This window comes from Paroedura picta, chromosome 8 (genome assembly GCF_049243985.1).
Source record: "Paroedura picta isolate Pp20150507F chromosome 8, Ppicta_v3.0, whole genome shotgun sequence".
NCBI classification, from domain to species: Eukaryota; Metazoa; Chordata; class Lepidosauria; order Squamata; family Gekkonidae; genus Paroedura; species Paroedura picta.
This window is the reverse complement of record NC_135376.1, coordinates 98926183-98939602: the sequence shown is the minus strand read 5'-3', so window position 1 is coordinate 98939602 and position 13420 is coordinate 98926183. Positions and strand designations below refer to the sequence as shown.

Below are 13420 nucleotides of genomic sequence, written 5' to 3'. Positions count from 1 at the left end.
TACTGTTTTATTTATACCGCTCCCATGGAGCGGTTTAAGATGTGAAAAGGTTTTGTGGCATATATTGGTGTGCTGTTCTTTGCAAAACCAAAGGACAGGGCCCTGTGGATTGGGTTGGCTGTGGGTGGAGAAAGGATCTGTGCTAAGATGGAGTACAGTTTTGTGTCATTTCGAGTATTAACTGCAGCATACTTCCCAGTGCACAAATGTGGAAAGGTGTTTCAAGACCTCAATAATATAATTCATCAAAATCATGAGAGGAAAATTACCCAAAACTCTGTTGAATATGGCTAGAAAAGTACTAACTGTCAGTATTTAATACTGAGTATAGGGGTTTAAAATTTTATTGTAGGATCTAGTTCATATATTGTTTGACATCCAAAGCCAGGTAGCTCTGGGACAGTGGTCCCCAACCCCTGGTCTGGGGACTGGTACCAGACCATTGATCAGTCAGACTGGGCCACTGCTCCTCCACGTCCTCCTCCCTGGCTGCTGCCCTGCAACCCTGCTGACCACTACTCTAGGAAATCTGTAAACTGCTCCTGCAGAGAGGTATAAATAAAGCTGTAAGGGCATTGTGGGCAGAGAAAGAGGCGGGGCCAGTCCATGATAAAAACTCGGAGGAGCCAATCGGGAGCCGCAAAGCGGTTCCCGATTGGCCCCTCCGAGTGCCACTCTAGTGCCAAGTGCAGCTCCTGATTGGCCGCTTGCACTGCCGTATACTGCAGGGTGCCGGGGTGGCTAGAAGACACTTTGGCGGTGGGAAAGGAGCAGGGCTGCCATGTTTTCGACGCGGGAGCCCTGCTCCTTTCCCAGTGCCGAAGCCGGGACCTGGCCGGGGGGGGGGGGCTAAAGCCACCCCTTCCCACTGGCCTCACAACTCGGGAGGCACACAGAGCCTCCCGAGCTGCCATACCCCCATGCCACCATTACAGGGCTGCCCGCCGCTCCCACAGCCGGCCCCGCACCATGGCCAGCCTGCTGGAGTCGGCAATGGGGAGAAGCCGGTGGCCGGCCATGGAACTCGCACTCCTGCCAAGCCGCCCCGCCCGCCTGGGGCCAGGCCGGCCCCAGCAGCCTTCACCCCCGGCAAAGGGGCAGCACTCCGTGTCACTGACATGGCGGTCCTGTCCCTTTGCCAGCCACGAATGCTGCCAGCCGCCTGGAGTCAGCCCGACACTGAGAAGCTGGCACGCTATGAACCAGGTAAGCCGATGCGCAGCCTACCCAAGCATTCTCCCCTGAGAGGGGGCCCTGCGTCCCCCCTCTGCCCCGTGCACACGCGCACACACACACCGCTCTTCCCCCGCTGGCTCCCCCAATGCCCCCATTTGCCGCCGCTCTGCCGCCCCCCCACACGCCGAACCACCCACCCACCGTGCGCTTCCCCTGCCCACCCCCCCACAAGTCGCCCCACCCTCCCCCCGCCACACATTCCCCTACCCCACACACCCAGCCACCGCCGTCTTCCGCTACCCCCCAAGAGTCTCCCCCAGGATTCGCCCTCACGACCCGCAGCCACTTCCCCCACGCCAAACAACCCACCCCTCTCTACCCCTCGCTCTTCCCCCCTCCCAACTCGCCCCCCGACTCTCCCCCCGACTCTCCCCCCCACCTCCCGCAGACCCTTCACACACTCCCCTGTCCCATCCCATTCCACCTCCCTCCCTCCCTCGCTGCCCCCCACAAGTCTTCCCCCAATCACCTGACCTGTGGACCCTTCCTCTCGCCCCCCATCCTCCTTCTCCCCTGCCCTGTCCCCTTGCATTGCATTGCATTGTATTGTATTGTATTGTATTGCATTGCATTGCATTTCCTTCCTTCCTTCCTTCCTTCCTTCCTTCCTTCCTTCCTTCCTTCCTTCCTTCCTTCCTTCCTTCCTTCCTTCCTTCCTTCCTTCCTCACTTCCTCTATTTCTCTATCTCCTTCCTGCCTCTCTCTCTCGCCCTCCCACTTGCTCTCTTTGGCCCTTCCTGCCTTTCTCCCTTCCTTTACCCACCCCTTCTCCTCCTTTCTCCCTCCCATCCCTCTTTCCCTCTTCTACCTTCCTTCCCTACATTCTTCCTCCGAATCCCCTAGCACCCGCTGTATTTTATCTACAGCGAGCTTAATTTCTAGTAGTTACTATAAAAAACAAGTTAAATTATGTGTCTAAAAATTAGTGCTCTCCTTCAGTGGGGCTGAAGTCATCCAAGGTGGTTAGGTAACGCCTCTGTTCGCTCAGGTAGGGCATTCAGATGCAGATTTTCAGAGCCGCCTTCCTGAGTGACCTAACCAACCAGTTTTGGATTGCCCTACTGCTTAGGTAGGATGCTTCGAGCCCTGCTCTTTAGCTCTTTCAGCCACATTGGAGAACTAATCAACCAAAAATGAAAAAGGATTAAAATACCTTACTGGAAACTCTGGGGACCTACAATCAACTATTTCCCCAGGGATTGCTTCAGCATCAGCCTCCTTTTCAGCAATGGACGTAGCGGCGACACAGCAGGACCCAGGCAGTCAGCGACCTTTGTCCTCGGGGGAGGCATGGGCTGGCGGCATTTTTTCGGCCGATCAGCTGGCAGCCCCGGGCCCTTTTTTGTCATCCTTGCCGCTCCCCAGGACTGCAGCACAGGAACTGGCTGTGGCAGAGCAGGGCCCCGCCGCGGAGCGCAAAGCCGACACAAAAAAGAAGCGAACTCAGCGGCCTGGAGACGATAGAGTCATGTCTAAGGATGCAGGCTCCCACCCAAAGAAGGCTTCAAAGAAGGCAGGGGGCCCTGCTCCTGCCAGTGGGACAGAGCATTCTGGAGCCCCAGAATGCCGCCCCCAAGGAGAGTGGAGCACATTAAAGGAACTTGAAACTTGCCATCGGTTTCCATGTTTTCAAGCAGCAAAGAGGAAGACAGGCAACCGGCGTCACGGCTGAGAAAGGCACAAGGGCGCCTCACAGGGCTTCAAGAAGCCAAGGCCTGTACAGACGGTACATCCCTTCCCTGACAGTTTTGACGAGGTCATCAAATTGGAATGGCCAAGAAGCTCTACGATTAAGCGAAATGCTCAAGTACCCCTTATGCTCTATCAAAATTTGGGGAATTTAGCTATGCACAAGGGATAAGGAGCGAAATCTGTTTGCTGTGTTAATGAGGTAATTAATCCTTGTAGGAATCCACGGGGTACAAATACTGATTAATAATAAGGTGTATGCTTTATTTAAGAAATAAGACATAGACCACCACTACACAATCACAACAGAAAACAATAAGATATAGCTAAGTTCTCAGGGGGAAGGGAAGGGGCAGCAGAAATCATACGAATACCTATCTTGAGAAAATTGGAGAAGTTGTTGTCAATGGTGTTTCATCAGACTGGAGAGAGGTGAATAGCGGGGTACCTCAGGGCTCGGTGCTCGGCCCGGTACTTTTTAACATATTTATTAATGATCTAGATGAGGGGGTGGAGGGATTACTCATCAAGTTTGCAGATGACACCAAATTGGGAGGACTGGCAAATACTCCGGAAGATACAGGCAGAGTTCAACGAGATCTGAACACAATGGAAAAATGGGCAAATGAGAACAAGATGCAATTTAATAAAGATAAGTGTAAAGTTCTGCATCTGGGTCAGAAAAATGAAAAGCATGCCTACTGGATAGGGGATACGCTTCTAGGTAACACTGTGTGTGAACGAGACTTTGGGGTACTTGTGGATTGTAAACTAAACATGAGCAGGCAGTGTGATGCAGCGGTAAAAAAGGCAAATGCCATTTTGGGCTGTATCAACAGAGGCATCACATCAAAATCACAAGATGTCATAGTCCCATTGTATACGGCACTGGTCAGACCACACTTGGAGTACTGTGTGCAGTTCTGGAGGCCTCACTTCAAGAAGGACGTAGATAAAATTGAAAGGGTACAGAGGAGAGCGACGAGGATGATCTGGGGCCAAGGGACCAAGCCCTATGAAGATAGGTTGAGGGACTTGGGAATGTTCAGCCTGGAGAAAAGGAGGTTGAGAGGGGACATGATAGCCCTCTTTAACTATTTGAAAGGTTGTCACTTGGAGGAGGGCAGGATGCTGTTTCTGTTGGCTGCAGAGGAGAGGACATGCAGTAATGGGTTTAAACTTCAAGTACAACGATATAGGCTAGATATCAGGAAAAAAAATTTCACAGAGTAGTTCAGCAGTGAAATAGGCTGCCTAAGGAGGTGGTGAGCTCCCCCTCACTGGCAGTCTTCAAGCAAAGGTTGGATGCACACTTTTCTTGGATGCTTTAGGATGCTTAGGGCTAATCCTGTGTTGAGCAGGGTGTTGGACTAGATGGCCTGTATGGCCCCTTCCAACTCTATGATTCTATGATTCTATGAATGGGGGATACGCTTCTAGGTAACACTGTGTGTGAACGAGACCTTGGGGTACTTGTGGATTGTAAACTAAACATGAGCAGGCAGTGTGATGCAGCGGTAAAAAAGGTGAATGCCATTTTGCCTTCAGAATATCATGAGGAGCCTTATCAAAAGCTGTACTAAAATCCAAGTAAACGACATCAACTGAATTTCCACGATCTAGCCTGACACCGTGGACTTGGTCAAAGAAGGAAACCAGGTTGGTCTGACAGGACCTGTTGGAGACAAATCCATGCTGACTTGCCTGGATCACCAAATTGTCCTCCAGATGTTTGCAGATCGCTCCCCTTAATATCTGCTCCATTTTCATCCCAACAACAGAGGTCAGACTCACTGGCCTGTAGTTTCCCAGGTCATCCTTCCTCCCTTTTTTGAAGATCAGAGTAACGTTTGCTCTCTTCCAGTCCTCCAGGACATTTCCAGTCCTTTAAGAGGTCCCGAAGATGATTCACAAGGGTTCTGCAAGTTCTCTGGAATGTTCTTTAAGCAGTATCAGGTGCATTTCATCCGGCCCAGGGAGCTTGAACTCATCCAGGACAGCTAAATGCCTCTCAACAACTTCTCTGTCCATGTCAACCTGCCACCCAGACACTATCCCTTGGCTACTGCCATCTCTAGATGTGCCTAAATCCTTTGACCTGTGGAAAAAAAAACAGATGTAAAATAGGCGCTGAGCCTTTCCGCTTTCTCTGCATCCTCAGAGTTTGTCCATCTGCACCCAACTGTGGGCCTATTGCTTCCTTTACTTTACGTTTTCTCCTCACATAACTGAAAAATCTTTTCTTGTTACAATGGGCTTCCCTGGCCAATCTTAGCTCACTCTCAGCTTTGGCCTTTCTGATGATTGATCTACAGTGCCTAGTAACCTGTAGGTACTCTTCTTTAGAGCTCTGTCCTTCCCTCCATTTCCTGAACATTTCCCTTTTGTTTCTTAGTTCCTCTTGAAATTCTCTGTTCATCCAAATAGGTTTCTTAGAGCTCCTGTAGTGTTTTTGTCTTTCTGGGATAGTCATGGATTGAGCATGCAATAGCTCTTGTTTGAGTAGTGCCCACCTTTCACATGCTCCCTTCCCTTCCAGCATTCTCGTCAATAGTATGACACTCATCATGTCTCTGAGTTTAATAAAGTTTACCCTACGAAAATCCAACATCCGCGTCTGACTACAAGCATCCTTGTGTCCCCCCCCCCCATCTCAAAAGGAATTCTATGAGGACATGGTCACTTCCCCCTAGGGTCCCCACCTCCTTCACCTCATGCACCAACTCTTGGCTGTTGGTCAGTAATAAGTCCAGTATGGCTGACTTATGACAGTATGGCTCTTGTGGGTTCATCTACCATTTGATAGATGAAATTGTCATCCAGGCAGATCAGAAAGTTGCATGACTGAGGATGCTTCGCAGAGTTTGTTTCCCTGCACACATCTGGGAAATTGAAGTCACGCATGATTACAAGGTCCTGCCGCTTGGATATTTTCCCAAGCTGCTCACAAAGTGCAGCATCAATATCCTCTTGTTGGTCAGGCGCTCGGTAGCAGACACCAACCACCACACTGTTTGCTTTCCTCTCGCTTATTTTCATCCAGATTCTTTCTCCTGGAGATATTCTCTCCTTCACTAGAATTTCCTGACAGGTAAGCCCTTTCCTCACATACAGTGCCACTGGCTTCAGTTTAAAGCGTAATATTTGGCTTAAGCATTGGAAGCATTTGGCTTAAGCATTGGAAGGTGGACACCACATCAAAAAGTACCCTGTCGTCCTCCAAGTTCTCCAGCTGACTTCTTTTCGGGGAGTCAAACTTGGACCAGGTGCTGTTGGAGACTAAGGAGAAGAAGAGGGCCATGCCTACTTCCCACAGTCAAAGCAAGGACAATGAAGGAAGAAATAGATGCCAACAGTCCTTTCGTCCCTATAGAAGCCAAGGCGGGGGATGGGACTCAAGATCCTTCTGTCCCTACACCTCCAGCAAATACAGACAGGGAGGGATGCGATCGTGCACCCTCTACGTAGAGGTCCACAGGCTGCTCTACTGGGCAGAATCACACCTGGTGAACCTGAGGGTGGAACACCTAGAAGGTCTGGTGAACCAGCAAGCGGCCTGGCTCAGCCGTCAGGACTTAGACCCTGGGGAGTGGTCACTGAACCGGGAGGTGTTCACTCAAATCAGCGACAGGTTCAGTTTGCCCCTGGTGGACCTGATGGCACCACAGGGGAACAACCAGACCAGTCAATTCATCTTTCGCTTATACCAGGCCCAAGCAGAGAACGAGGAAGCACTGTCATGCGTTTGGTCACAGGGACTTCTCTATGCATTCCTTCCTCTACTGCTGCTCAACAGACTCCTGAACAGGATCAGAAGGGAGGGAGCCACAGTCATTGTTATAGCCCCACACTGGCCCAGACGGCCGTGGTTCTCCGACCTCATCCAGATGGCCGTAGAACAACTGTGGACGCTACCCCTCAGGGCCGACCTTCTATATCAGGGGCCCATCCTCCACCCAAACCCAGAGTGACTGCAGTTAACAGCATGGAAGCTGAATGGCTCTCACTGCAATGACTAGGACTACCAGCAGAAGTCATCTTGGTCATGATATAGGCCAGGATACCATCAACCAGGCGAATCTACAACCACATATGGAGGGTGTTCTGCACCTGGGCGGCAGCCAGCAGAGTCAACCTGTTCCAACCATCATACAAAGACATCATATCATTCTGGCCTCAGGGCCAGCACACTACGCAGACAGGTGGTTGCGATCAAAACTGTCCTAGGTCTTGACAACACAAATTCCTTCTCAGCAAACACATGTCAGGCGCTTCCTGAAGGGTGCCTCCCAATTGGACAAGCCGGTTGTTCATAGATTCCATACCTGGAGTCTTCCAGTGGTTCTTAGGGCTCTCACAAAACCACCCTTCGAGCCCATCCGAAAAATAGATTTGAACTTCCTAACATGGAAGACCACATTTCTAGTCGCCATTACATCAGCCAGACATGTATCTGAACTAGTGCCGTTATCCTCCAGGAGAGAGCTCTGCGTCTTCAAAGAGAGCTCAGTGACCCTATGAACTGACCTTTTATTCCAAAGGTCAGCTCCACCTTCCATCTGGACCAACCAGTGTTCCTGCCATTGTTCTTTTCAAAACCAGCAAACCCTAGAGACAAGGAACGGCACATGCTGGACGTCACAGAGCACCAAGTGGATAGTTGGCATCCGTTGCTCGGATGCACTCTTCATGGCATACATGGCCCAGAATGTGGGCAAGAAGGCATTGGCCTTGACCATAACACGATGTGTCAGGATTTGCATCCAGAAGGCATACTTAGCCCAACGCAAAGTACCACCCAGTGGGATCATGGCTCATTCCACTCACTCTGCCTCAATTTCAGTGGCATTCACAGCCAGAGTACCAGTGAAAGTGATCTGCCGGGCGGCAACATGGTCATCTTTCTCCACATTTGTGAAGCATTATCGCATAGATCAAACAGCCTTGGACGAGGCTGCCTTTGGCCGACAAGTTCTAGCGAACGCTACTCAGAACTGAGGCACTGAGGCCACCCTGATGAGAAGCTGTGGTACAGCTAACTACCTTGGATGACTTCAGCCCCACTGAAGGAGAACAAAATATTGGTATCACCAGAATCTTTCTTTTCTTCAGTGGGGCGAAGTCATCCACTTCCCATTCTAGGGATTGGACATAGGACCTCGAAAATTCTATCACACACACACACAAAATCCATAACAATTTTCCTTGGAGCAGCAGGGCTTGAACAAGACTGGTTGGTCAGACTCAGGTCACTCAGGAAGGCGGCTCTGAAAATCTGCATCTGAATGCCCTACCTGAGCGAGCAGAGGCATGACCTAACCACCTTGGATGACTTCGCACCACTGAAGAGAAGAAACCTTCAGGTGAGACTAATGTTTTGCTTTTCCCACTGGGGACAGAAGTTCTTTTTATAACAGGAAAAAGTTGTTTTGATGTTATAGTCTGTATAATGTTCCATGTAAGTTATATAATGTTCAGTGTAAACCACCCAGAGCTGCAAAAAAATGGGCGGTATAGAAATCTAAATAAATAAAATAAAAATAAAATAAATTAACACTTGCATTTTCAAATTAACTGCTGCATTACAAGTGCCTATAATTTAAAAATCTCTTTCTCCCCCCCCCCTTTTTTTTTGGTCTTGTTGCCTTTAGTTCATCTTCTGTCTTCAGTGCAACCCTGTATTGAGACTATGTTTGTGCTGGCCAGCCATAGATAGAATTTTTCACCAACTAAACTCTCTAAGGCAGTCACCCCACCCTTTCCAGAGCCTACCCAATACTTTCCCCACCTAACCTGTCATGTACCCCAAAGGTGGGGTGCCCCTGCCCCCGCAGTTCCTTTTTTGTCACCACTTTATGAGTAGGAACTTCCCAGCTTAGCCACTCATTTTGTTATTTTTCTTCAAAGATTTTTGTGTCTTTTGCAGAGCTCAACCGGGCACCTTTTATCTTCTACCCAAAATATACTAACGGCAGCCTGTCTTAAGCACTATCACCATGGGTGTATCTGGATATATGAACTCTGTTCCAAAACCTCCAAAGGTTGCTTTTTGTCCTCCCATGATCCCTTTTCAGTCATAAGCTGAGAACAAGCGTGAGGAAGAAGGGAGGTCCCTGTCCCCCACCCCCATTGATACACTCTGCCTCCCATCTTGGTGCCTCCCACTGGGTTAAGAGCAGTGCCTCTAATCTGGAGAACCAGGTTTGATTCTTCACTCCTCCTCCACATGCAGCCAGCTGGGTGACATTGGGCCAGTCACAGATCTCTCAGATCTCTCAGCCTCACCTCCCTCACAGGGTGCGGTTATGAGGAGAAGAAGAGTAGGAGATGGTGGGGTACAAAAGCCCAGCTCTTCTTCTTGCTCTTCTTGCTCTTCTCAGTTCCACAACTGTTCAGATGTGTGGCAGTGTCAGCAGTGTTCTTTTCCCCCTTTGTTCCTCTGCTCACTTCCATGTCCAGGATTTGGCAAGTACAAGTACAGCCAGTTGCCTTCCAATCCATGCACTGGCCTCCTCTGCTTTCCCTACCATCCACATTTTGCCTAAGCCTCAGTCCTGCCTCTAACCGTTACTTTCTATTTCTTGAAGCTTTGAGCTCACACTCTTCACCACATGCGCCCCCAGCCTTCTGCCTTCCCTCCCTTGTACCAGTTGCTTGCCAGATAAGAGTTCTGTCTCCAGGCAGAACATCTTTGATTTAAATTTCCGATTTTTACTCTTCATGGAAAATAGCTGGGCAATAAGGCTCCCCACGATAAGTTGTGGGTAACAGAAAGCAGGGGATACAAACCATTCAATTCATGAATCAATGTAACATCCAAGTTCATATTGGCTGCGAGGCTTTTGCGAGCTATTTTGCGGATAAGATCTTGTCGCTCCGTCGTGACCTTACTGCCACAGTTGATACAGTTCGTGAACTAGAAGCTCCGTGGCCGTTACAGGGGATCAGGTTTGATGGCTTCAGGCGGCTCTCTTTATCCGAAGTGGACAAATTGCTAGGGTCGGTGAGGGCGACCACTTGCCCCCTTGATCCCTGTCCGTCGTGGTTGCTTAAGATCAGCGACCCACGGATAGGTGTTCCCCTGAGGGAGATTATAAACCTCTCCCTTACATCGGGAGAATTCCCTCAGCGGCTCAAGGAGGCAGTGGTTCGCCCTCTTCTGAAAAAACCATCGCTGAATCCGCGGGACCCCGCCAGCTACCGCCCGGTATCGCATCTTGCATTCCTGGGCAAGGTGGTTGAGAGGGCCGCCGCGGACCAGCTCCTAGCATTTTTGGAGGAAACTTCGGCCCTTGATCCATACCAGTCTGGCTTCCGTCCTGGCCATGGGGTGGAGACTGTGCTGGTCGCCCTGACAGATGATCTCCGGCGCCAGCTGGACCGGGGCGGGTCGGCCATTCTCGTGCTATTAGACCTGTCAGCCGCATTTGATGTGGTTGACCACGAGCTCTTGGTTCACCGCCTCGCTGATACTGGGATTGGAAGGGTGGCTCTTAAATGGCTATCCTCCTTTCTAGAGAACAGATCACAGAGGGTCGCTGTGGGGGAGGAGTTATCCGACTCCTTTGCACTCCCATGTGGGGTGCCACAGGGAGCGGTGCTCTCCCCCACGTTATTTAACATCTATATGCGTCCCCTGGCTCAGCTGGTACGGAGTTATGGGCTTGGGTGTCACCAGTACGCTGATGATACCCAGCTCTATCTCTTGATGGATGGCCGGCCAGATCTCCCCCCAGAAAAATTCGCCAGTTGTTTGGAAGCAGTGGCTGGATGGATCAGGAAGAGCCGCCTGAGACTCAACCCCTCCAAGACGGAGGTCCTTTGGCTAGGCCGAAGGGAGCAGGAACAGGAAGCGCGTCTTCCCTGCCTGGACGGGGTACAATTGTCATCTGTGCCCCAAGCCAGGAATTTGGGAGTGATTCTGGATGCCTCACTTTCCATGGAGGCCCAGGTCACTAAGGTAGCCCGGACGGCGTTTCTCCATCTACGCCAAGCTCGGCTACTAGCGCCCTACCTGCCCCCGGAACACCTGGCCACTGTGATCCATGCAACGGTTACTTCTAGATTAGACTTCTGTAACTCGCTCTACGCGGGCCTACCCTTGTCTCTAACCCGGAAGTTACAGCTGGTACAGAATGCAGCTGCACGGGTCCTCACTAAATCATCTTGGAGGTCCCATGTTCAGCCTCTGCTGAAGCAGCTGCACTGGTTGCCAGTTTGTTTCCGGATCAGGTTCAAGGTTTTGGTACTAACCTTTAAGACTATACGCGGCTTGGGTCCTGCATACTTGAGGGACCGCCTATCTCCTTATGCCCCCCGCAGGGCACTTCGCTCTGCGGGTAAGAATCTGCTGATGATCCCAGGACCCCGGGAGGCACGCCTGGCCTCGACAAGGGCCAGGGCCTTTTCGGTCCTGGCCCCTACCTGGTGGAATGAGCTCCCTGAAGAGCTGCGGGCCCTGTCGGAGCTCTCTGAGTTCCGCAGAGCCTGCAAAACGGAGCTCTTCCGCCAGGCGTTTGTCTAAGGCCGGGTGATGGCCCGGGGCTAAGATCGGACCCCTCTCCCCGGAGGGGGGAGGCCAGTACTAAACTGACCTGGTTCCCCAGAGTGTTCCATCCTATGCCCAATTATCCTCCGTTCCCTTCTGCTCATCCAGTGGGCCTTTACGGGAATAGTTTTAATCGCCATCATTGTGACTTAGTCATTGTTTTAATGGGGTTTTAATGGGGAATTTTAATGGTTAATATATTGTATTTGTATTAAAATGTTGTGAACCGCCGCGAGCCGGTTTCCGAGAGCGGCGGTCATACAAATCAAATAAATAATAATAATAATAATAATATTGATTTGTGATTTGGTTTGTGGTTTGATCATGAACCCTGAACAGAACCGCAAAAATAGTTTGTGCCCACTCTTATTAAAGCTGCTGGTGGTAGAGGGGTAAATAATGTACAGCCAAACAGCTGACTTTTATCTGGAACTAAAGGCTGCTAATATTTGACACCTTTATTATGTGAACTGCCTATTTCTTTTTTTCTTTTTGCTGCAGTCAAAGAAAACTACAGAAAGCTGCTCTCCTGTTTGAAGAAGACGCTATGAATGGAGATGCTCTCTTTCAGCCATCCCTGATCCCATCCAGCGTTCAAGCAGTAACATGACTTAGAATTCAAATTTTTAATACTCAAATATTGTGGCAACTCTTCTCCAGATGTTTAGCTGCCCCATTCATCGAGCATGTCCCCTCCCTTCTGAGTCAAGGAATGGGGTGATGTACTGTGCTAATCACATGCCCTGTTGAAGAAGGAGTTGGCATAATCCTGTTCTGTCTGCTTGTTTCATCCATATAAGTTCAGTGAACGATGGGTGGAAAGGCTAGGAAGTTACACCTTCTTCCCAGTTTAGAAATTTGGGGATAGATTTATAAACTGGGAAAAGCGTGTAGCTTCCTTGCATTGGGAAATCCTGACATAATGTAGTCCTGTAAATGCATTGCCTCAGTCTAGAACAAACCTTCCAGGGAAGAAGTACAGGCAATCTCAGTTTATTGTAGGGGGTCAGAGTTTTAAATTCTCTGGCAAAGAGTCTGAATACTGTACTTTCTCAAATCTGTCTCATGTGGGTTTGTGTAAGTTTATACTGTGCCACTGCAGGCTAAACCTAAACTCCTGCTGGCCCTCATAGCTGCAATCTGCCTTCATCACTTGTAGGGCTGCAATAAGAATGTTTTGTTAATTTCACAGGGAAAAGAGCATATACTTGACCCTTCCCCTCCTGAGGAACAGGTGGATTTGCTGGAAACAACTCAGAGAAAACAGGTGAAGGAGAAGACAAGGTCTTGGGATGAACCTGGAGCATTGCCACCTTTTGGCCGTGGAGAACATCTTGCAAAGGAGAATGTGAGAGCAACCTATAGGATATTTCTATGGAATAACCTGTTCTATGGCTAGAAGAAGGGTGATGTTGGAGGCTGGGAGTTGAAATGCCAGCTCAGGCTGACTGGTTTGCTCAAAGCATGGCTCTGTCCACTGGGTACTGCCTGCCATTTGCAGTCCTGCTTCCTACTTCAGGAATAACCTGGTGGCTCAATGGAAGAGTCTCTGCTTGGCATGCTTCCTGGCCTGCTAACTGCCTGCTAAGGAGCTCTGTCTCGGCCCTAATGAGCTGCCCAGCCCCCGCCTTCCCCACTTGATCTGGCTGTGAGCTGTGCCCCAAGGCTATCTTCAGCTGCCTGGCCAGGGGCCAGGGGAGGGAGCCCTTTTAAGGCCTGTTCTTACAAACTGGCTTTGAAGCTAGTCAGTTATAGTTCTGGATGATCTCCAAACTTCAACTGGAGGTTGGCAGTGCTAATTCCCTGGAAGTAATGTCTGCTTTGAAGTATGGAATCTGTGACTTTGTACCCTCCTGAAGTCCAAACCCTCCTCAGCCCCAACCCTCTCCAGGCTCCATCATTCAAATCAGGAATTTTCCAACCTGGAATTGGCAACACTATCTCCTT

The 13420-nt window shown here is 50.0% G+C and overlaps 1 protein-coding gene across 6 annotated transcripts in view; it reads left to right on the top strand.

Moving 5' to 3' along the window:
- The window catches only part of LOC143843998 (WASH complex subunit 2A-like), a 119632-nt gene that overhangs the window by 81536 nt on the left and 24676 nt on the right, over window positions 1-13420 (top strand). For all 6 annotated transcript variants that reach the window (XR_013233784.1, XM_077350918.1, XM_077350916.1 and 3 more), the window contains 2 exons: window positions 11975-12074; window positions 12666-12821. Coding sequence is in view for 5 of the 6 variants with exons in the window: in XM_077350918.1 (XP_077207033.1) it covers window positions 11975-12074; window positions 12666-12821 (256 nt within the window). In the remaining variant the exon portion in view is untranslated. The remainder of the gene's footprint in view (window positions 1-11974; window positions 12075-12665; window positions 12822-13420) is intronic.